The 22,138-nt window shown below is 33.5% G+C and overlaps 2 protein-coding genes and 1 pseudogene across 2 annotated transcripts; 2 read left to right on the top strand and 1 right to left on the bottom strand.

Moving 5' to 3' along the window:
* The first annotated feature begins 1,286 nt into the window (after window positions 1-1,286).
* LOC105138538 (uncharacterized) lies at window positions 1,287-8,478 on the top strand (annotated as a pseudogene).
* A 2,522-nt stretch (window positions 8,479-11,000) lies between these two features.
* On the top strand, window positions 11,001-12,605 carry LOC105138537 (metalloendoproteinase 1-like). Its single transcript, XM_011044642.1, has one exon. It carries the CDS (start codon window positions 11,338-11,340, stop codon window positions 12,457-12,459), a length of 1,122 nt encoding a protein of 373 aa, XP_011042944.1. The 5' UTR covers window positions 11,001-11,337; the 3' UTR covers window positions 12,460-12,605.
* Window positions 12,606-14,043: 1,438 nt separating this feature from the next.
* Window positions 14,044-18,103, bottom strand: LOC105138536 (long chain base biosynthesis protein 2a). The gene is made up of 12 exons (XM_011044641.1): window positions 17,783-18,103; window positions 17,601-17,666; window positions 17,382-17,470; window positions 17,136-17,281; window positions 16,932-17,056; window positions 16,747-16,840; window positions 16,495-16,658; window positions 15,924-16,085; window positions 15,393-15,519; window positions 15,107-15,273; window positions 14,833-14,940; window positions 14,044-14,443 (listed from the first exon to the last, which is right to left on the bottom strand). Exons 1-12 carry the CDS (start codon window positions 17,906-17,908, stop codon window positions 14,348-14,350), a joined length of 1,470 nt encoding a protein of 489 aa, XP_011042943.1. The 5' UTR covers window positions 17,909-18,103; the 3' UTR covers window positions 14,044-14,347.
* Window positions 18,104-22,138: the final 4,035 nt, after the last annotated feature.

The raw sequence follows: 22,138 nt of genomic DNA, 5'->3' as shown, positions 1-22,138 counted from the left end.
TTTAAAACTACTATAAAAAAAAAAGCAACCAAAACTAAAATTTGCATGCATAAAAATTTAACTCGTCTTTGTACGTGTTTCGCAGCATGGTTCGGACTTGATAGTCTATGAATTCATCAAGACACCCTTCAATTTGCCTAACTTGTCCATGCACAAATTGCTGTTCGATCATGCACTGTAATTCACTTGCATAGAAGAATTCAAAATGCAAAAAGATTTTCAAACTGCAGATACTTCGCTTAGTTACCAGAGTCTTTCTTCGATCCAAAACAGGAACAATTTTTTTTAGTTTGTTTGTTTGTTAGTTTTATCACCATTGATATTGGAAAGGAAACAGAAATGAATTTCCAAGCAGCCCAACAAGAAAACACCAACACCCCCTCCCACTTGCTTAACTAGTTGAACTCTAGAAAAAAGAAGATCCTGGGGGACCATAACCCGAAGTAGCTGTCTGCTTTCAAACACAAAGCATATATATAATATGATCATGCTGTGTTTCTTCATTAACATTAGCTGTTCCAATCCATATATTATACAAGTGACAAGCCATTTGTAATTAAGCCATGCTTCTTGGAGAGCAAACATGTTCGTACAGATTGCAACACTGGCAAACTGAGTGCATATTCGTGGTGGTTTCTGTGACTGTAATTTAAAAATATAAATTTATAAAAACGATAAATTATAGTTTTTTTAATATGATTAAAAGAGAATTTAATAGAACCCATATAAAATTAGAATATTTATTAATTGATGAATTACTTTTAAATTTATAATCGAAAACAAAACGAAGACTGCATCTGTCACAAAAACAAACGAGCTTTGATCCCTCACTACAATTTTGGGCCATTTCCTAGAATAGGCTGAGCCTGCGATTAGCTTTTTGGTCTTTTGGAGGCTGTTTTGATTAGTCTGAGATAAGAGCAAGTTTTTGGGCCTCCAGAGACAATAATCTCTAGATGGATTTATTGGGCTTTAAGGCCCATTTCAAACCTTGAGCTTGGCGTGGTGGAGGAAAAGATAATATTTATCCCCCAATTGTCACTCAATTGTCAATTGATCCTAAGAGAAAAGAACTTTCAATTGGGATCTCCATCTATCATGAATTAGCAAATTAACCCTCTTCTTTAAATTCTTAGTCTTAAAATAATAATTAAAAAAACAAAGGGACCTACACTGTCTCAAATTTTGTTTTTGTTTGAGGACCTATTTGAAAATAATATGATAATTGAGGGATGAGTACATGAACTGATTTTAAAGAGTGGAGCTGTGAAAAATATACGGATCCTCCTCCTCCTCCTACTCCAGATCCATCAATTTTATTTATAAAAAAAATAAAAATGAGGTTAATGCAGTTGGGGTTCTTCCAAGCTTTAGCTTCTGGTCTCTGCTCTTCTCATCTACATCGCCGGCGTCTCCGATCTACGTACGTTATTTTCATGCATTCCTCTCTCTCTACCTGCATTTACTACTTCAAGTTACTCTAAATTTCCCCATAGACACCGTACCAAATGGGTATGCTTTCCTTTCTTTGTATTTCTTTTTACCCTTTTCAGTTTTAAAATTTGGTTATTGATGTTCTTTGCTTCGATCCGAAATAAGATTTTTTAAATAAAAAATTAACCATATTAGGTGTAAAATGAAAAGTTTCTCAAATTGATGCCAATGTATGTTTGATGCTCTGTTTGTAAACAGAAAGATCCTAAGACGGGACAACTTGAAGGACTATCATTTGAATTTAATCTATGTGAAGCTGTGGCTACGGGGGAACAGGTGAGCTTTGCTTCGCATGCGTGTGCTTTAGGATTAAGTTTTGGTAACCCAGCCTTCTTGCTGTGTTGCTGAGATGATGTGTGTTGTGTGGTGTTGTTATGTTTGAATTTTGATGTGATGTACAATTGATTTATTATATAGTGAGGCCGTTGTCAGGAGCGGAATAGTACTACGAGACTCACGAGGGAGTTTATTGATGCTTTACCTGTTACCAAATGGATGGGAGGACTATGCATGGCGTAGGATCAATAAAGGAGTACTTCTGTATGTTCTTTTAATTTTCCGGTGATTTTTGTGTGGATAAATTACAGTGTAGTGATAGGAAAGCAATGACTTCAACCAATCTTCTACATAAAGTTGAGATGATTTACGTTGTGTCCTCCAATCAGGAGTTTGTTCATAGAAGAAACGGAGAAAATGTTAAAGTGTCGCTCATAGCAGGAATCCTTCATTTAAGATGAATGTTTAGTTGTCATGGAAGTATTTGTGGTTTTCTTAGAAAAGAAACTAAAAGTTAATCTCTTGTTAAGATGTCAGCGGTTTTACATTTTGTTACTTTTTAAAAAGTTTTTAGTAGTTCCCCGTGAGATTTATTTTTATTCCATAACTTTGCTATAAAATTTCTCAAGAAATGGGTTTGATTATTCAGTTTTGATGCTTAATCGGCTTATTGTGAGCTATTAGGACTATTGATGGTAAGTTGTAGTCTGATGCACTGCAGTAACCGCTGTGAGAATAAAACCTTTGCTTGGAGAAACTTTCGTGACTACCCCCAAAGACACCACCCTATGTTCCAAAGCAGTTTGATCGATGTGCAGTTATTGGTAATTCAGGAGATTTTTAAAAACAAAGTTTGGAAAGGAAATTGATGTTTATGATGTTATTGGAGAAAATGGTGCCCCAGTTGAGGTTAAGCTCTTTCTATTTATTTATTAGTGTCAACAGTCTAATTGTTTTTGCCACCTTTGAATCTTGTTGGTTTTGTTTTGCTATTTTGTTGTGGCAGAACTATACAGAGTTTGTGGGAAAGAAAAGCTCATTTCGCCTTCTTAACAGGGGATCTGCTAAAGCCCTTGATAAAGTTGTGGAGTTAGATGGTATGTGCAATGGTCTCTGTTTTACCATGCCTTTCATTTGTTGCTAGAATACTGATATTATGAATCCTACAGAAACAAGAAAGGAATTGTCTAATGAAAATCAGAGAGGCCTTTCTCTTCTGCTTTTCTTGCTGGCATAGCTTTGCCTTTTGTTTTCTGTAGGAAATTCCAATAAACAATCCTGTATATCTCATGTTAGGAGCATCTTTTGGATCAGCAGCTAAAGGAACTGGACTCGAGGCTCTTGAGTTTGCTCTCTCTATCTGTGAGTCAGTTGATATGCATGGTTTCACGGTAAACCCAGGATACAAAGAATGGTATAAAAATGTCTCAATAGTTATATCTTGCAGAGAGTACTTCCCACACTTTTATTGTGGAACTTGACTAAGGAACCTTGTGTTATTTCAGGACAAGATATTCCTCTGAATCGAGACAAGGTCACACTCCTCTCCATTATCAGACATTACCATCCTGAGTAGATTAGCAGAAAATATATACAATCAACACATAAAAAAAGGGTTCAAGAATCACACATAAAGAATTTCATCGGTTGTATTATTTGCTAAAAAACATTCAAAGAACAGGGCTCAATACCAGATCTTGCTATCATGGATTCATTAATGGATAAAGAAAATAATTAAAACATAAAACTAGTTCAAAACTCATCATGTAAAAAAGTGTATTAATTAATTATATATTCACATAAAAGAAATAGAAGTAGCTCTTTTTTATATAAAAATAGTCTGTCCGTTATTTCTTTGGGTGAGTTGACGTGAGCTTTCAGGATGTTGGTTCTAGGTGAGGTTTAGGAACTGAAATGGTTAGAAAATATGGTGATTTGAGTAGGCGTGGGGGGCTGTAATAGCTGGAGATTTGAGGGTATTTCAGGGGCTATCATATGGTTTCAAGGTTGTTTGAGTGCTGGTTTGGAGATTGAATTCAAAGCTTTTCATGGATAGAGAAATGGTGGAAATGGGGGCTATTGGGCGTGTTCGTTCGTGAGGAGAAGAGGGGCATGGCTGGTGGTGAGCACGATAAGCGACGGTGGGGTAGCTGCTGCGAGCAGGAGCTTGGTAGGTGATGAAGAGTGGGTTGTTATGTTATTCAGGAATGGCGGGGAAAGGGGTTGATGAGGGCGAGAGAGGTGGCTGCGTGTTGTTTTCTTCAGATTCTTCTTTCATTTCTAAATTTTTCCTCCCCTCTTACTGTTCATCGAGCACCTATTGATATTATCATTATCTTTTTATTATTCCTACTTTTCTCATTATCTTTTCCTCACTTATACCCCCTTCTCTTCTCTTCTCATATATATATAAACTTTTATCTCAAAATCAAAAGAGAAGCATTCTCAATTTAATCAAATTTGTATCATAATTCCAAGTAATTCTCTTAACTATATGTTATATTTCTTCATTTCATAAGCATTTTCAAAGATTCATGATCCATTACTATGCTTATTTCTAATAAATAATATGTAATAACTTCATGATCTTACATATCAATGAAATACTTTTTGATATATATATATTATGAAATATGAGTGAAGTCATTTGTTGCTCTAATATAACATTAATTAGGGACCAAATTGTCACGTTTAATAATAAAGAGGCTAAATTATAACTTTTACACATCTGGGGACGATAATGGTTTTTTGTCATCTTCTACCTCGCAAAGGTGCTTCTTTGAATATTTGAACTCCTTGAAACCTTGATCCATATCATATAAATTTAACAAATTTCATCTACGATCAATAATTCTAACAAATCGTCATAATCGATTAATTTCATCATTAAAACATATCAATATCAATTTCACATGCTATCATAAAACCTAACTTACTAGTTAACCTAAAAAATAAGCCCATTTACCTTAACAGTCCATGGGTTAATTTTTCCAACCATGACCTAGACCTCGTTTAGGATTTGATTCTATAACCATGATTTTTCATGACAATAACTAATTTGATATATGCTAATATTATTTTAATTTCCAATAGTATTTTAGATCAATTGTGTATTTAACATTTATAAGCAAATCAATTTATTTTTTATAAATTTGGGTATGGGAATTTGGATACTCGTTCCATTAAAAATAAATAAATAAATTCATTTTTTTATTTGTTTTAGTGTCTTTATAGGTAATTTGATTAAAAAAATGCTTTTTCTAGTTTTGACATATATATTAGTTTTGTCTCCGAGGTTACACCATGGATAGAATTTCAAATTGGTTTTTAACATAATAAACGAATATGTTAATATTGTGAATGCATTTTAGATTATCATAGTTTTTTTAAATTCAAAAACACAAACCTGCTATTTAAATTGTTGGTAGGATTTCAATTCAATTTCTAATGTGAGGAAAAGAAATATTACATTATGGATATGTTTTCATGTATTATAATATTTTTTTCATTGAAAATCAAAAATTTATTCTTTATATTTTATAAAATAAAATAAAATAATAAAATTATTAATAGTAATTAAATATAAAAACACGGAGCTAATTTTTATAGTAGAAATAAAAAGTAAATGTACATATAAATGTTTTTATTGACTATTCTTTTTATTTTAATTTTTTTATTCCAACTCAATATAGTTACTAATAATAAATAATTTTTAATTTTATAAAAACGCTATACAAATATGGCTAATTCATATTAAATATAAAAGGGAAAACATTCAAGATAAATAAGCTAATCTAATGCATCTAAAGAAAAATATAAAAGGATTGATCACACTTTTTTTAAAAAAGGTAATTTAATTTGTTTAAGAAGTAAAAAAGGTTATAAATGAATAATTAAATAGAAATAATTAATGGAAGGGGATACAAAAAAAAAAAAAAAAGAGGCTGGGTGCTGATGGAACAAGCCCGCGCACCTGGCATCAGCGAAGAAACCCAGGCACCCTTGTCCTAGAATTTTTTTTAACCTCAATCCAATCCAGGGTAGTAGCCAAGTTGATCAGTTTCTAGATTGATTTGTGTGATAATTAGGGCACGATTATTAGCGAAACCAACAATGGATAAACACCACGAGTATTACAATCGTTAATTACCTTTACCTCGCGCACCTGGTTCTTTCCAAAATCCCACCATTCTATATCGAGACACGCGTCAAACACCCAGCGAACCCATTTTACACACTCACTCGCTCTCTCTCGACTCTTCCCTCTCCTCGTCTCTCCCTCTCTCTTAACCGGCCACATAAAAGAAATACATAAACAAAGGCAAACCCTAAAGATAGAGAAAAGTTTTGATTTTCAGGTTTCTTTTTGGATAGAAGAAGTGTAGAAAGATTTCAAAATCCCATCTTTAAATGGCAGAGATACACCCACCTGAGACCCATATGAACAGCGGCGGCATTGGCGGTGGAGGAAGCAGCGGAGGAGGAGGGGCATTAACTTCAACTGAAACTGTGGGGTCAAAGAGGCAGCGGAGGCCAAGTGTCCGATTAGGCGAGATAGGCGGTGGAGACCAACTTTATGAATCCCAACACCACCGTAGAACTGCCAGCAATAGTTGGAAACAGCAGCAGCAGCAGGGTTTGGGTTTTAAAGAGGCAAGTAAATCATCAAAGACTCGAGCTTTGACGAATTTAAGTGAGTTTAATGAACCTCCTGACGGGGATAATGATATTAATTTGGATAGTGTTGCAATTGGGAGTTGGAGAGTTAATCATTCTTCGAAAAAGAGAGGGTCTTTGAATGTTAGTGCCAAGCGAATGAGGTCTAATTGGGTGTCTAAATTTGATGATCGTGGTGGAGTTGGTGATGGTGATGGTGGTGAAGGGGAGGAGAAATATAGTGGTGGTGAAGATATAGGGGGGGAGGAGGAAGAGATTTATAGAGAATTTGATGTTGAGAATTCAGAAAGTTTGTTGAAAGAACAAAGCCCAATTCATGATTCACTTGAGAATTTGGGAGATGAGAATGAGAGGGAAGTGTACTACAATAGGAGAGTGGTTAGGGGGAGGAATTATCGTAATGTTAATCATGATTATCTTCATGAGGGGGTTGAATTATCAAGCCCATCGGATAATGATACGAGAGATTATAGGAATAATGGGAGGTGTGGCGGTGGCGGTGGCAGTGGAGGGGAGGATGGTGTGAGGATTTGGCTGAATAGTTTAGGGTTAGGGAAATATGCGCCAGTTTTTGAGATTCATGAGGTGGATGATGAGGTTTTGCCAATGTTGACATTGGAGGATTTGAAGGATATGGGAATCAATGCTGTTGGGTCTAGAAGGAAGATGTTTTGCGCTATTCAGAAGCTAGGAAAGGGGTTTTCTTGATGTTTTTGGGTGAACTTGTAGTTCTGGTTGTTTTCTAATGGAGAATTTGTTTCAGCCATGGTAATTAAGATGCATCATGTCTGAATTTAATTTAAGCTATTTTGTTCCATCTATTATTAATAGTTGTACTTTTTGGTACTAGTAACATGTTTTGCTTAGCATCACTTTCTTGCCCTATATCAAAGCATTTTTAATTCAGTGCGATTTTCTTTTACATGGCCCTCGAATTGATTTGCTTGAGTAGTTGTAGTTGTGTTCATGAGCCTGAAGCTATATTTGATGTGCGTATTCCCTTAATCATCTCTGGGGTGGTATTGTCATCTCAAACTGTATAGAAACCCCTGTTTGAATTAAAGTCCAGAAGTGGTTGCCATTCCTCAACTCTAGAAGATTGGCTTTTTATAGATCTCTGAGTCGGTGGTTTTAGATTTTGTCAGCATGAAGTGCAACCTATCAAATGAGGTGTGGTTTCCATTTCAACTTTCAAGGTCCGCTGACGTTGCTGGAATTTCTAGTTGATTTCCTGTGGTGTATAGCCGTGCAGTTTTTACCCTGAAGCTGTTTGTAATTACTTTGCAAACTGTGACTAGGCAAAAGAAAGCCATTGCATCAATGAGGTCTCAATTTGTGGAGTGGTTCTGAAAGATGCAGAGGTTATATTTGAGAAGAGCAAATGAAGTTCTTTTTTATGGAGACCAGGGTTAATAAATTGGTGATTCAACACATAGTGTCTTTATTCAGAGCATAGGATTTATTTCTATATATTGTTCTGTCATTATTAATTCCTCTGTAAACAATATTGTTGGATATTGATTGTCTAATATTTGACATCTCAGTTCACCTTCATTTAAGCAGAAATGAGTTTTTCATAGTTGTTGTTGAATGCAGGTTAATTAGAAGAAATATTAAGCCAATTCCAAAGATTTGGAGAAGACTTGTTAGGTAACTCATGTTATGGCATTCTTGATCAAGAGCCGTTGTAGAGATCTCAAACTGACAGAAAAGTGGAGAAGGTCATACCTTTGGAGCATGCTTCTCAGCAAATGCAGTATTAATCAAATTTGTTTTAGTAAGAGCTGTGCTAGATGGAATCGATTCCAAGTCAATGCTTGCTATAGAGCTATTCTTCTCTTGTTGAATAAATAGAACGATTTACTGATATTTTCATAAACCAGTCATTTGATGATAGATGCTTGACATTGAGAGAGGAGTTGAATATTGTTGTTTGCTAATGGAGAGAAATTGCGGGCAGCATTACATGTAACTCAGTATTCTTTTTCCAGTGTTTATCCTTCTATGCATTTAGATAAGCTTCTTGTTTTAGAATTGATATAATACACATACACTTGTATTAGCTAAGCACGTCTTTGAACATTTGCAGGCCAGTTGGTATAACTTTGATCATATGTTAATGTTTGGGGACCAAATTTTGTGAAAGAAGCCATGTCGAACTCGCAAACATTAAACTTCTGTGGGGTCTTCTGGCTTTGAGGTTCCATTGGCAGAGCTGCAAATGTGATATTCATTTGACTAGTTTAGAGGCATGAAGATCTCCCATGTCGCAAAGGTCCTATAATGTAGACATAACAGATTAAGTGCTTCTTGAAACTTGAATGTCGGTCTGCAGGGTACAATTCCTAGCTTATTTATGAGGTCAAGATTCAGGATTAAACGTCGTCTCTAAAAGTGTGCATGGTTCTTTTTGAGCCATTCTATAAATGTCCGCTACAGTGACAACTATCTCTTTACAAGCCTAGCAATTTGCCGTATCAGAAGTCAGAAGGAGCTCCATTGTTCAAGATTCAAGAATCTGCTGTGGGAGAATAGGCAAGGAACTAAGATTTTTCATGGCATGACATGTTTCAGAAAACTAATGGAACTTGTCATTTCTATTAACTGTACATATAAAACAACATATATAAAAGTAATTATTTTTTTTCAAACATTGAAAGAAGTTAAATATTTTTTTCCTCATAAATAGTTTTTCATTGACTAAATTTTAACGAAAATAAAACACGCAGGGATCTTTTATATATGAAATATGCTTTTAAAAGATAAAAAAATTGTGTGAGATTGAGATATTAAAATAGATTATTTAGTTAAATATTAAAAATAGATTATTTATAACAAAAAAATGAGATTGAGATATTAAAATAGATTATTTATAACAAAAAATTAAATTGTATTTTTTTGTTTTAAATTAAATAAAAAATAATAATTATGATAACAAATTATAAAATTGCTTCTTTTAAAAAAAATTGAGGGGCAAAAATATATTAAATAAAAATAACAATAATAAATCAGATGTTATCATTTAACCTGTCAAACTTACATTCTATATTATAGAATTAATCAAGTTTAATTTTTTTTTTCTATAAATTCATAGTACCTTACCTCAATATACTACTAAAAAAACAATTGAAAAACAATCCAATACCCTAGGCTTGTTAAAGAAAGAGCTAATACTCAAAAGATAAACAACACATTGTTTGTTGTGACAAATGTTGTGTTGTCTATTAAACTAGAATCTGATCATTACCACGATAGTTGAAAAATCTAGTCTTTTAAGTTTTTTTTTTTAAAAAAAAATCATTTATTTTAACCTAAAAATACCCTACAAACACTCTTAAAACATCAACAACCAACATATCAACATAATAAAATTATAAAAAAAAATTCAAATCATAAAATCAACCCAAATAATTTTTTTCATTCTCCACTTAAACCTAGTTTTTTAGTTAATATTAAGGATAGAAAAAAGTACTATAAATCTCCTCTCATTGAATGGATTATTTTGACATAAATTTTAACTCATTTGATGGTTGCAAAGATATCATTTTCTCGAAGTGTTGAATTCTCTTCTCATAAAAACATAACTGAAAAATAAAAAAGATAAAGTCCAAGAATCAAAATGAAATTACTAAAAAAACTGACCATGAAAAGGATGGGGTACCAAACTTCTTTTTTTTTTATGAAATTCCTGATTTGGTGATAATTGAATTGATGCAAGATTGACCATTCTCCGTCTGCGTAACCCTTGATGTAAGAGACTTGGAAGAATACAAATTAAAAAAAGAAGAAGAAGAGAAGGAGGAGGAGGAGGAAGCAGCGTTACAAGAAACAGTTGAACCTCCATCTTTGACTTGCCCTAGGCCCGACCTTTCTATCAATGTCCTTTGTTTCTTCAAGCCTCAGCCAACAAAGTCAATATCAATGAATGGAGATTCAAAAACATTAACAAAATTACATTATCGCATTAAGATAGAATACAATATGAATGAGGAAGTGTTAGGTATATTTAGATTTAATAGATTTCGTGTTTATGTAAAGAAAGGAGGACGACTTTAGATATATTAATTAATGTACATTGCCATTTCAACCATAATTTTCTATTATTGTTTGGCGAAGCAAGCTTAGATTAATCCTCCAACTACACATGACTCCTCCGATAATTATTTCTTCAATTGGGTCCCTTATCTATATATCTTTTTCTCAATTGGGTCATTAATTTTGTTACAATAACTGCGGATCTTGTTAAATATTGCACACGCTACTGAATGGTTTTCTAACTAATTCTAACTCTCTCAAAACTTAGAACGTGCGTGGAATACAGTGAATAATTAATTCCCCTGATATATTGCTGCAATTGTTCTTGCAGCATGTTGAATGATGGAAGAAATAGGATTTTTCCATGTTTAACTAGAGCCAGGGAGAAAACACATGCACTTATTCAACATCGTCTTCAATTTGGCGACCCAGTTGATGAAATCAGTAGTTGAGGGACTCATTTACCCACTCTGTTTTTTGAAAAAAATAAAATAAAAAAAGAGTCGGTCTCTGTAGCCGTAAAAGACCACCAAGATCCCTAGGTAAAGAGGAAGCATTCAAAACGAGATAAATTGGAACACGCATGCATAATTGAAAATCCATACCAAGGCAAGTACCTGGATTCGGAGAAAACTACAACATATAAGAGAAGTCCAATGTTGTTGCCGGCTTTCTGACTTCATCTGCTTCACATCCAATCCCTCTAGAAACTAGAAAACTTGTTGCCTTTTAATTGATTAATTAGTCATCACCACGAACCTCTCTTCAAGTACTTGAACTCTTCAAAATCCCTCCCATTGTTTCCCAAATAAAACCAAAGACCTCTCTCTCGAACCCCAAACCAACCCAACGATTATGGCAAGATCACAGCAATATCCTCATCTTTTCATGATCACTATAATTCTTATTCTTCTCTCAATCAATTCAGTTCCTTCAATCTCTGCTCACTTTTTCCATAGCAATGCTTCAATCCCAGAAGACTTGCTCAAAAACGCAACCTCTAATCCATGGAGTTCCTTCCATCAACTATCCGGCTGCCATGCTGGTGAAAAATACGACGGCTTGGCCAAGCTCAAAAGCTACTTCCAGTACTTCGGTTACATCCCCAACTCCCTCTCCAATTTCACCGACGATTTCGATGACTCCATCGAATCTGCTATCCGAACTTACCAACAAAATTTCAACCTTAACATCACTGGCCAACTCGACGACCAGACAGTTAACCACATCGTACTGCCCAGGTGCGGCAACCCGGATATAGTTAACGGCACTACCAGTATGAACTCTGGCAAGACACATAATACCTCGTCCCGTCACGTTCACACGGTTTCTCATTACTCCTTCTTTACTGGGATGCCACGTTGGAGGAAGAAAGCCTTAACCTACGCGTTTTTGCCTGGGAATCAATTAACCGACGAGGTTAAGACCGTTTTCTCCCGCGCTTTCGACCGGTGGTCAACCGTGATTCCATTGACATTCACGCAGACGGATTCTATCAACACAGCTGATATTGGAATTGGGTTTTACAGTGGCGATCATGGAGATGGAGAGCCGTTCGATGGGGTTCTTGGGACTCTAGCACATTCTTTCTCTCCGCCAAGTGGACAGTTCCATCTTGACGGGGACGAGAGTTGGGTCGTGACGGGTGATGTGAGGACATCGTCGTTGACGACAGCTGTCGATTTGGAATCCGTGGCAGTACATGAGATTGGACATTTGCTAGGGTTAGGGCATTCCTCTGTGGAAGTTTCCATCATGTACCCTACTATATCTTCGAGGACTAAGAAAGTAGAATTGGCCGACGATGATATTCAAGGGATCCAAGTGTTGTATGGTAGCAACCCTAATTACAATGGTTCATCTCCAACATCCGTTCAGGCGAAAGAGACTGGTAGTAGTGGGGCCCATTGTCTTCGTTCAAGGTGGGACCTTAGTGGGTTGATCATGGCCTTTGGATTTGTTTTGCTGCTTTTGTAGGTTAGGTAGATTAGATGATTCAGATTTTATTTTATTTTATTGTTTGGTGCCTCCTTTCTTTTGTATAGACCATATAGTAAAGGCGGCCGTGGTATAGTTTGTGATATGTTTGTTCATGATATACGATTTACTATTTTTTATTTGTATTTAATGATACCGTTGAAAATATTTTTTATTATATTTTTTTAAAAATCATCACTTCAATATTTTAAGATAAAAATATCGTAAAAACAATGGCACCATAAACGTCAATACCAATTTATATTATTATTTGATTGGAAGCACATATTCTACAGTGATTATGACAAAGACTACTCGGTTTTGCCTTGATGTAAGAAAAACAAAGGGCTGTGATCTGACAGTCATGGAATTGGTGGGCCTATTGTTGCACATCTTCAGCCCATTGGTGTTCCCACAGAAGAATGTTTGGGGACCAATTTTTACGAAGGAAGTCACCTCGAAGTTCTCTGAGCTTCTGCCTTCAGGTCATGTCTGCGCATTCTAACATTAAATTTGTTCGTCGTTGGGTTTCCGCTGGCTGTTGTGAGATTTCGTCGGCTTCTGTGACCCAGTGAAATTTCTCAGAAGGACGATCACCAATAATGCAAGGCCTAAATTGGAGGAATAATTTAGGGATGGCAGTAAAATCATCTCCATCTTCACAACAATCCCATCTTTTACCCGCTTCTAACTCCGTCTTCATAAGAACAAAAATCCCTGTGGCCGTCTCCATCCGAGTAAATGGAAGCAAACCTCCATCCAGGAAATTGGGTGCCATTGCTATCTTTGTTGAGGACGTGGCTATGAAATATGTGGGCGTGTGAATAAAAGCCATTGACCATTCTTCTTGACGATTGACTGCCATTTAATGAAGCATTTCAATACAGATTTTTATCCTCAATACCGTTTGATAACTTGAGCCTGAGGCATCTGAAACCAGCGATGGGAACGGGGAAGTGGAGCTAACCTTCAACATCAGCCAATTCTTCTTCTACGAGGGACTTCAATGAAGCAACATCGGGGAATTCCCCGTTCATCGTCTAATTTCATAGCTGGTTATTTGATTTGAGCTGAGGCAGGGATCTTCTAAGACTAAGAGGGGAACTCCTTGCATGTGAACTACTTTTTTAATAGATAGAGGCTCTCTGTTGATCTTTTTGCTTTTGTCAGCGTAATAGAATAAATGAACTTGGTTTCACTTAATTGTCAAGAAACGAAAAAAGATTTTCATCAAGAAGTTTAGCTCGTACGTTCTTTTTGAGTGAACTGATCGTGAACAGTGATTCGATCGCTGATAAAAAACAAGAGTGAACTGATCGTGAACAGTGATTCGATTGCTGATAAAAAAAAAAAAAATCTTGATTCAGTTCTCCACCTTAACGACTGATAAAATTCTATTGAGTGTTTCATCAATGAAGAAAGGCTTGGAGATTTGTTTCGTAGAAGCACCTTCCACTGTCACAGCTTTTGTCAGCCTCAGCTCGAGCCCTAGGAAATCTTTTTTAAAAAAGCTATCGATTCAAAAGTCATTTCTAGAGTAAAGATGAATGTGTAGCTTCTTCTCGCCGGCAACTAAAACAGCCATGTTATGAAAGTGGAAACGATTATATAGAAACTGAATCAGATTACATTTGTTTATGTACAATAAATTACCAAAATTCTCGCCTGCAAGAAAAGAAAGAGAAAATTTGACGAGGTTGCACATGACAAGACACAGGAGAGCATAGAAACAAACAATGAGGAAAGCTTCAATGCTAGCAACAGAACTACAAACATTTTCTCCTCCTCAGAGGAAATCTAATCAATACTGCACGAATATGCTACTTAAATTGTTAGATGAAAGTTTTCAGGTCACAAAACAATTTTCACGAGACTGCATTCTGAAGTCTCACTCCAACTTCAGTGCACCTGGCTCCTGATGCTGCTTATCAGACTCAGCAGGGAAGTACTTTATGCCAACAAGGTCACCAACTTGACTGATAACCTGCCAAAACAAAGCACTTTGCCATTATTTTGTCATCTGAAGACAGTAACCTGTCATCTTCTGAGATTAGTAATCACACATCAGAAATTCCTTCCTAATTCTATCGGATCAATGTTGTACAACCAATTAATCAGACAAAAAGCATATGAGAAGCAGCGGGTATTTGCAGAATCATAGCCATTGCTTTCCCATTATAAACTCAATCAACCATATCCTATTCCTTTGGCTGGTTGGAGTCGCTGGTCTTAAAATTGACATTTGTTTAAGAATCAAAGGATGCACAAAGTCTTTGTTGCTGATATTCAAATTGAACAGAATAGCCAAACCAAACAAAGGGCAAGAATACATACTGTAATAGAAACAAAGTTCACATTGACAAGCACAAATACCTCCAATGCTTTGAGAAGATCTTCCTTGGTATGAGAGGCAGATATGCAAATACGTGCCCTGGCCAAAAGTAGAGGAGTAGCTGGAAATGCAACAGTCACAACAGCAACCTGTAAAAGCATATTTGATCTTAGCAACCAGCAACATACACGAGCAAAAATGAAGATAAATATGCAACTAATTAAAATCAGAAATTTTGAATGTCCTTACAAGATCTGATGAATAAAAAATATCAACATGGCAATGCAGACATTAAAAAAATTACTAGGAACTCACATTCTGCTTTAGACACTCCCGAGAAAATGCAGGGATTTTTGCTGGATTGTAAAGCATTATGGGCATCACTGGTGAATCATTATCACCAAGAACCTCAAAACCCATTTTCTGCAACTCTGACCTGAAAAAGTTGCTATTTTCACGTATTCTTGCAAGTTTTTGAGCCCCTGAAGTAAAACAATATCAGAGCAAAACAAGATTGATATGTAAGCTCAAATCCACGTAATTAATTTCAGAAACATGTCTTTAAGTATATCAGAAAGAAAAACAGATTCTTTTCTAATACCTCTACTAGAACCATCCTCTCCAAGAATAACCTTAATGGAAGATATAATTTGTTGTGCAGCTGGAGGGGAAATTGATGTTGCGTATAAATGAGCAGGACAAGTGTACTTAAGATATTGGATTAATTCCTGAAAGCAATAAGCAAACTTCAGTCGCTGGGGACTTGCGTAAGATCAATAGCTGAATCCACTATTGGAAAATAATCAGAAAATTGGAAGTAAAGCTCAATAGGTCATAGCAAAGACAGGTGGCTAGGTGTTAACAACAACAGACATCCTTCAGAATTTCTAGAACTATTGGAGACAACAAAATGATAGTACTAATGATACGATTAAAAAGGATTATCCACCAAATGTTCTAAACTATACACACATAGCAGAGTCTTGCACATAAGATAGTGACTACCACTAGGTGGTTCACAGGGAAACAAGAAAATAATCGTTGACTACCACTAGCTGCCAACTTGGGTGCACATTATGACTAGGGGAAGTACTCATGTGAAATTCCCATCAGAGGTGCTCAAGTAACAAACCTTAGATCCAGCAATATAACCCCCACAAGATCCAAACGATTTAGTAAAAGTTCCCATCATAATATCTACATCAGCTGTATCCACTCCTAAGAGTTCACAAACACCTCTTCCTGTTTTCCCAACTGCTCCAATGCTATGAGCCTCGTCCAAGTAAACATATGCCTGCAACAAAAAGACAAAAACGTTACAATTAATCCTATTAGGCAGAAAATCTAGTTTGGCATGCAAGAGTACGTGGAAGAAGCATAAAACAGACCAGGAAAAAAATGACATGCCTTCCAGATTCATAGCATCCCTGACTTTTAAAATCTATATTTTTTTTAATAAAATAGATTCAACTTTCTTTGATTGTGAAACAATAGAGCAGAATTTAGAAACATAACTTTTCAGATGTTACAAATTGCAACTGGATATTATAATAATTCACCTGTTTTCTAATGCAACACAGTGATTTGCCTAAGAAAAACAAGATTCAGAAATTCAAGGTAAAATCTAATCAGAAAAGGTTGAACTGAAATTATTCAAGATACACAAAGAATTGCAATTTTCTACACTCCACTCCATTCATCACCTTGTATTTCTTGCATATTGCAACAATCTCTGGAAGTTTGCAGAGCTCGCCTTCCATACTATAAATCCCCTCCACAATGACAATTATCTTCTTCCAAGGCCTATGTGTCCTTGGTTGCCCCTCCGCAATTTGCTGTCTCAAAACTTCCTCCAAGTGAGATGGCGCTGAGAAAGATTGGCAACCAGATTCCAATGCATGAGAACACAGAAATTTTATTTCCAAGACTGAAAACAACTGTCAGATACAACTTACTATTGTGTTGGAAAACCCTAACTGTTGCTCCTGAACCTCGAGCACCATTCACAATTGAGTTGTGGTTCAATGAATCACTAATTATCAATCCTCCCTGTCTAAGAAACAAAAGATAAAAAAAAAAAAAAAAATTCAAGACACCATCTTTACATATTATAAACCCACAACTAAGATTATGCACATGCCTTTCCAATCAGAACAGGAAGGATGGCAGAGTTTGTGACATAACCCATGCCAAACACTATGGCAGCTGGCTTCCCAACAAAGTTTGCAACACACGCCTCCAGTTCATTATGCAATATCGTAGTTCCTGATCAAAACCTGCATTACTCAATACAAAACACCAAGAACATAATGAAGTAAAACATGGACAGAAATATCAAGCATACCTCCATCAACACGAGGACTACAAGTACTCGGCGAAAACCTCTTCAATGTCTCAATAACACGAGGCGTACAATACTCATCAGCTGCAGCAAACCCAAGATAATTATAGGACCCCAAGTTAAGACACCTAGTTACCTTGGTAGTCCGTCTGCTCAACACACAATTATAACAATTAACTCAGATAAATGGCCCAAAAGCATCACTTTATCTAATAATGAACGTAGAAAATACTTTTTCAAAGTTCTTACTTCAACGTCTTGTTATTGTCATTGGAGTACCGCTCGACAACATCGAACCACGCACCCGGGGAACTCGAAATTGGACGTCCAAAACAATCCTAACAACAACAGCAATAATTACTAAAAAAGAAGAAAAATATTTTTCCTCTCAAAAATAAATAAATCACTTGATTCGGTTCGATTCGGTTCAAAAATCATATTCTAAAATTAAATGAAGAATTAAAGTACCTGAATCCGAAGATATAAGCGACGAATGTAGAAGTCTTCAAGGCCTAAACAGATCGGTGCATAACCCTAGATTAAAAAAGAATTGCATCATCAACAGACAAAACCGAACAATTTAGCGCTTAATTTATGATAATAAATGACATAAGTTAGTTTTTTTACCGAGAAAAAGAGAGGAGAAGTACCTGAAGATTGCTAGAGTGCCACGAATCGAAGATTTTACGAAAGAAATCACGGAATTGGCCAAAAGCGAAGAGTAAGCCATAGCTGAAGTAGGTGCTCAATGCGGTCAGATATGGGATCTTAATCATTTCTCCTATCTCTTCTCTCCCTGAGTCGTGATTTTTAGATCTGATGATATGATTTTGCTCTCCTCAAGTTTTGAGAATTTATTTATTCGAGAGATAAAAAGGAAAGGGAGAGATTCTGATGAGAGATTCTTTCTAATTTCTTTTCTTTGGCTGGTTGAGAGAGAGAGAGAGAGAGAGGCTCCTCGGTCAATTCAGTGTTTGGTTTTTTTTCTTAATTTGGGTTTGCTTATTTTGTGTTGGGAAATGCTTCTTTTTTTTTATTAATGTAATTTTTTTATCAAAAATTATTTAATTTATAGTAATTTTAAAATTTATGAAATTTAATAAAATACACGTTGACTTAACTAACTGGGTTACACTTTTTCACGATTGTTTGCTAAATGCATTTTAAAAATGATATGCTTTTAGATAATTTTTTTAATTTCTCATATTATCTTATCAAGATTATTAAAAAAAATAATTTAATATTTTTTAAATATCAAATATATTTTTAAAATGTATTTCAATATATATTTAAATGTAATATCAATGACATAAATAAAATATTTTTTTAGAATCTAAATTTTTTTTAAGGATTAAATTGATACCCCAAGAAAAAATCTTGATGCCAGCCCAATTTTGATGATCGTACTTTTTACATTAAATAAGATTTTAAAATTCAAAAATTTTATTTTATAGTAATTTTTAATAAGATTTTTAGAATTTTTCTTAAATACTCTTTTTATTGGCTGTAGAAAGAGAAAAAACATGAAAAAACCCTATGTACCCTATGTTGAATTATTTATGTCAAATGAGATTTAAAAGTTTACTTTTATAGTTTTTAAAACAGTTTTAAAAAATTTATAAATATTGTGCCTGTTTGGTATTATGTATGGGTGTTTTTGTAAATCCTTGCCATCAAGTTGAAAATAGTAAGCTTATTGAAAATTAAAGAAAACTTAGGGTGCAGAGAAATAATAAATAATAATAATAATAATAAATGAGGGGAAATGGAGAGGATAATCTCCAAAAAATAGTTATGGTTCCTCTCTATTAACTTTTACAAGTTAAAATATAAATTGTATTATATGAGATATTTAGTTATCTTATAATAATACTAATTGGATATATGATATTAAAAACTTAAAATTTTTATTATTGAAGAAGCTATAACCTCTTAAAAATTCTTTAAATAAACATGTATATTCACCTATAAAAAAATATGAGATATAGCTTTAGATAAATATAAAAAAAACATAATAGCTTTTAAAATATAGCTTTAGATAAATATTTCAAGTTGGTCAAAATTTTGTGTTGACAATATATATACATTGAAGTAGCCAATTTGTAATTGGTATGGCATAAAATATTATATATAATAGTAAGTGTTTACATAATTGTTAAAGATATAATATTGTTATATAGTTGCTCTATAATTGAATTATCTTTATTAACCATGTAAAATTAAAGGGTAATATTACAAATCCACTAATAAAATGTTTAATAACAAAGCATTTTGATAAATTATATAGAAGAATAAGATTAGCATCTATGTTTTAAGATTTGAAATAATGGCAACTAAGTTAATTAACTGAGATCTCAAAAGATAGGTTTAAAAGATTAATCAAATCATGTGTCAATTCAATAATAGCACTTTTACTCATTGTTGAGATAAAATGTGCAATAAAAATAAGATAAACTAAGTTTTAAATTATTTTTATAGCTTGAGAAATTCAAGTAGGATTTTTTATGATACTTTTAATAAGAATCACATATATAAGTGTGAAACGATATCACTTTTACGAGAATTAAAAATGTTAAATTCTCTTAAATAAAAAGTGCCTGAGGGCAAGATGGATATAATTGTGAGATCCAAAATTGCAAGAAAGGAACTATATGATCTTTATTGTTTGGCTTCACATAAAAGGCAAAATAATTCAAGGCATTATATCTACTGGTTAATTGAATGAATTTGATAGTTTTTGCTAAGAAATGTTCAAAGCGAAAAGTTATCTTGCCCGATGCAACAACACTTTTTATTTCCATGTCTACTCTGTATTTTATTCTGGTTAAACAATTTTCATTAATATAAAAAGTTGTTAGGGAGTGAATGGAAAGTTGTATTTGTTAAAACTTTACTTAAAATAGAGTTGTGTCCTTTTAAACTAGAAATTGTATTTCAAAACTACCTATAAAAAAAGATAATTTTAACAATGTAGAAAATTTTTATTCTAAACTCTTCTTTTTTACATTCTTTTAGTTAAAATTCTTATAAGAGTTAACATAAGTCATTTATTCTTAGTTGCATTACCAAGAATAAGATATTAAATAAGCTTTAAAACAATATTATAATCACAATACTAATATCAAAGAGTAGGTAGTAATTATTTTAAGATTATAAGATAGATTATTACTTAGGCAGTGATTATTTTAAGACCATAAGATTGATCATTGTCTCAACCTGCTTCTGTAAGTCTATTTTATATCAACAAGTACTATAAGTTGAATATTATTTTTTTTAATTGTTGATTTATATACATGTTTTATGTTTTTTAGAAACCAAATCATTAATAACAATCTTACAAATTATTTAAAATGTTCCAACAATACTAAATGCAAAACAAATATATAAATGTATGAGATTTAATTAGATACACATGTTGAAATCAATAGATCTTATGGTATTTAATTAAGATGGATCACTTGCATGATGTTGAAAGTAAAGTTTTCAAAAATCTATTCAAGTTTTTCCATGCTTCAACTTGGTTCATGGCTAACAATGTGTGCAATGCTAACATTAAGTAGACTTATACCTTAATGATTAAGTTAGAATCAAATTACACATATTGGCTCTAACTAGAATCATTCTCAAAGCATTCCCTTACCTTCTTATTTGTGATATCAATGGCAATCTCATGACATCCCTATCATTACATACGAAATGAAAGGTAGCTTTTGAACATGTATGTGGAACAAAAGTAGCTAGGTCTAACATGAAAGATAAGAGCCAGTTAGGATAGCTAAAAAAAACTATCTATAGACCATATTGATAAGCTCTGAAAGGTGTCGCGTGCTTTTATTTGTCTATAAAATACAAAGAAAATTGACTTCCATGGTGCAAAAGTTCAAAAGTTGGCCTTACTTTATTGCGTTTTCATTGCATATTGATCAATCGAATTACATTGAATCATTTCATTGACCTTTAATTTTTTCACAGAGTTAAACACAATTCTCATTCTAAACCTTCTTTCTCGAAGAACCATTGTATATAGGATGTGTAAATGCTAAAAATGCATGTATAAATTGCAAGCTAGCTATCCTGTTCAATTTGAAAATGATCAAGTCTTGGTGGTTAAGAAAAAATGATATAGAAATTCTTGAATTATTTATAGATGCCATGCTAGTGTTAAGAAAAAATGATATAGAAATTCCTGAATTATTTATGGATGCCATGCTAGTATTCTTTCTAGCTAATAAAAGAAGAGAATAAGTTTTGATCTCATCATGAATAAGCTGATCAAAAGAAACAGTTGAAAAAAATAGAAAAAAATCCTAGGTCTTGGATTTTTTCAACTATTGATTTGTATTGAGATTTTGACATTCATTGATGTTTGTCTATGAAATTTTAATGAGATGTATTAAGTAAATCTAAGCTTCTTTCTTTTTGAATAGAAATGTTAGTTATAGATCTAATTATGATTGTAAGAATATTTTATAGTATTTTAGATTAAAATATTTTTATCCTTGTGGAGGTGCTATTTAAGAATTGAAACATAAAAAACGATACATATTGATTGATATATAGCTAAATACTAATAACGATTTGTCTGAATTAAAATAAAAAGTTCATGTGTACATGGATTTCAATTCCTTCTTTCCTTTCTTTTAAAGAAAAAAAAATTCACTTTGGCTTCTATAATTTAGAATTTTGAAATACAAGCTAAATGAATTTTTTTAAAAAAAATAACTTTTCATTTGTTATTAAACAGTTAATGGCAACTATTGACGAGATAACTTTTTAAATTCTTCTAGATTAAATAATTAATTAATACGCGTTTCATAGCAAGTCAATATAAAAAATATTAAAAATAGAGAAATTTTTTTAATAAAGTTATTAAATTTAATTAAATGGATTAATTTTTAAACTTTTACCTAACTCTTTGTCATAGCTAAATACTATAGGTCTTTTAATTATATCGGATGGAAGTTTATTATTATTAATTATTATTATTATTATTCAAATAAATTATT

The sequence above is a fragment of the Populus euphratica genome, unplaced genomic scaffold, assembly GCF_000495115.2.
Source record: "Populus euphratica unplaced genomic scaffold, PopEup_1.0 scaffold79.1, whole genome shotgun sequence".
NCBI lineage: Eukaryota > Viridiplantae > Streptophyta > Magnoliopsida > Malpighiales > Salicaceae > Populus > Populus euphratica.
The sequence above is the reverse complement of the archived record's forward strand: the minus strand, read 5'-3'. Positions and strand labels throughout refer to the sequence as shown.

Coding starts and splice junctions, on each gene's coding strand:
- LOC105138537 (XM_011044642.1), top strand. CDS start 11,338: ATGGCAAGATCACAGCAATATCCTCATCTTTTCATGATCACTATAATT.
- LOC105138536 (XM_011044641.1), bottom strand. CDS start 17,908: ATGATTAAGATCCCATATCTGACCGCATTGAGCACCTACTTCAGCTAT. Junction 17,471..17,600: donor GCTTATATCTTCGGATTCAG/GTACTTTAATTC, acceptor TGTTGTTGTTAG/GATTGTTTTGGACGTCCAAT. Junction 16,841..16,931: donor TTCCTGTTCTGATTGGAAAG/GCATGTGCATAA, acceptor TTTCTTAGACAG/GGAGGATTGATAATTAGTGA.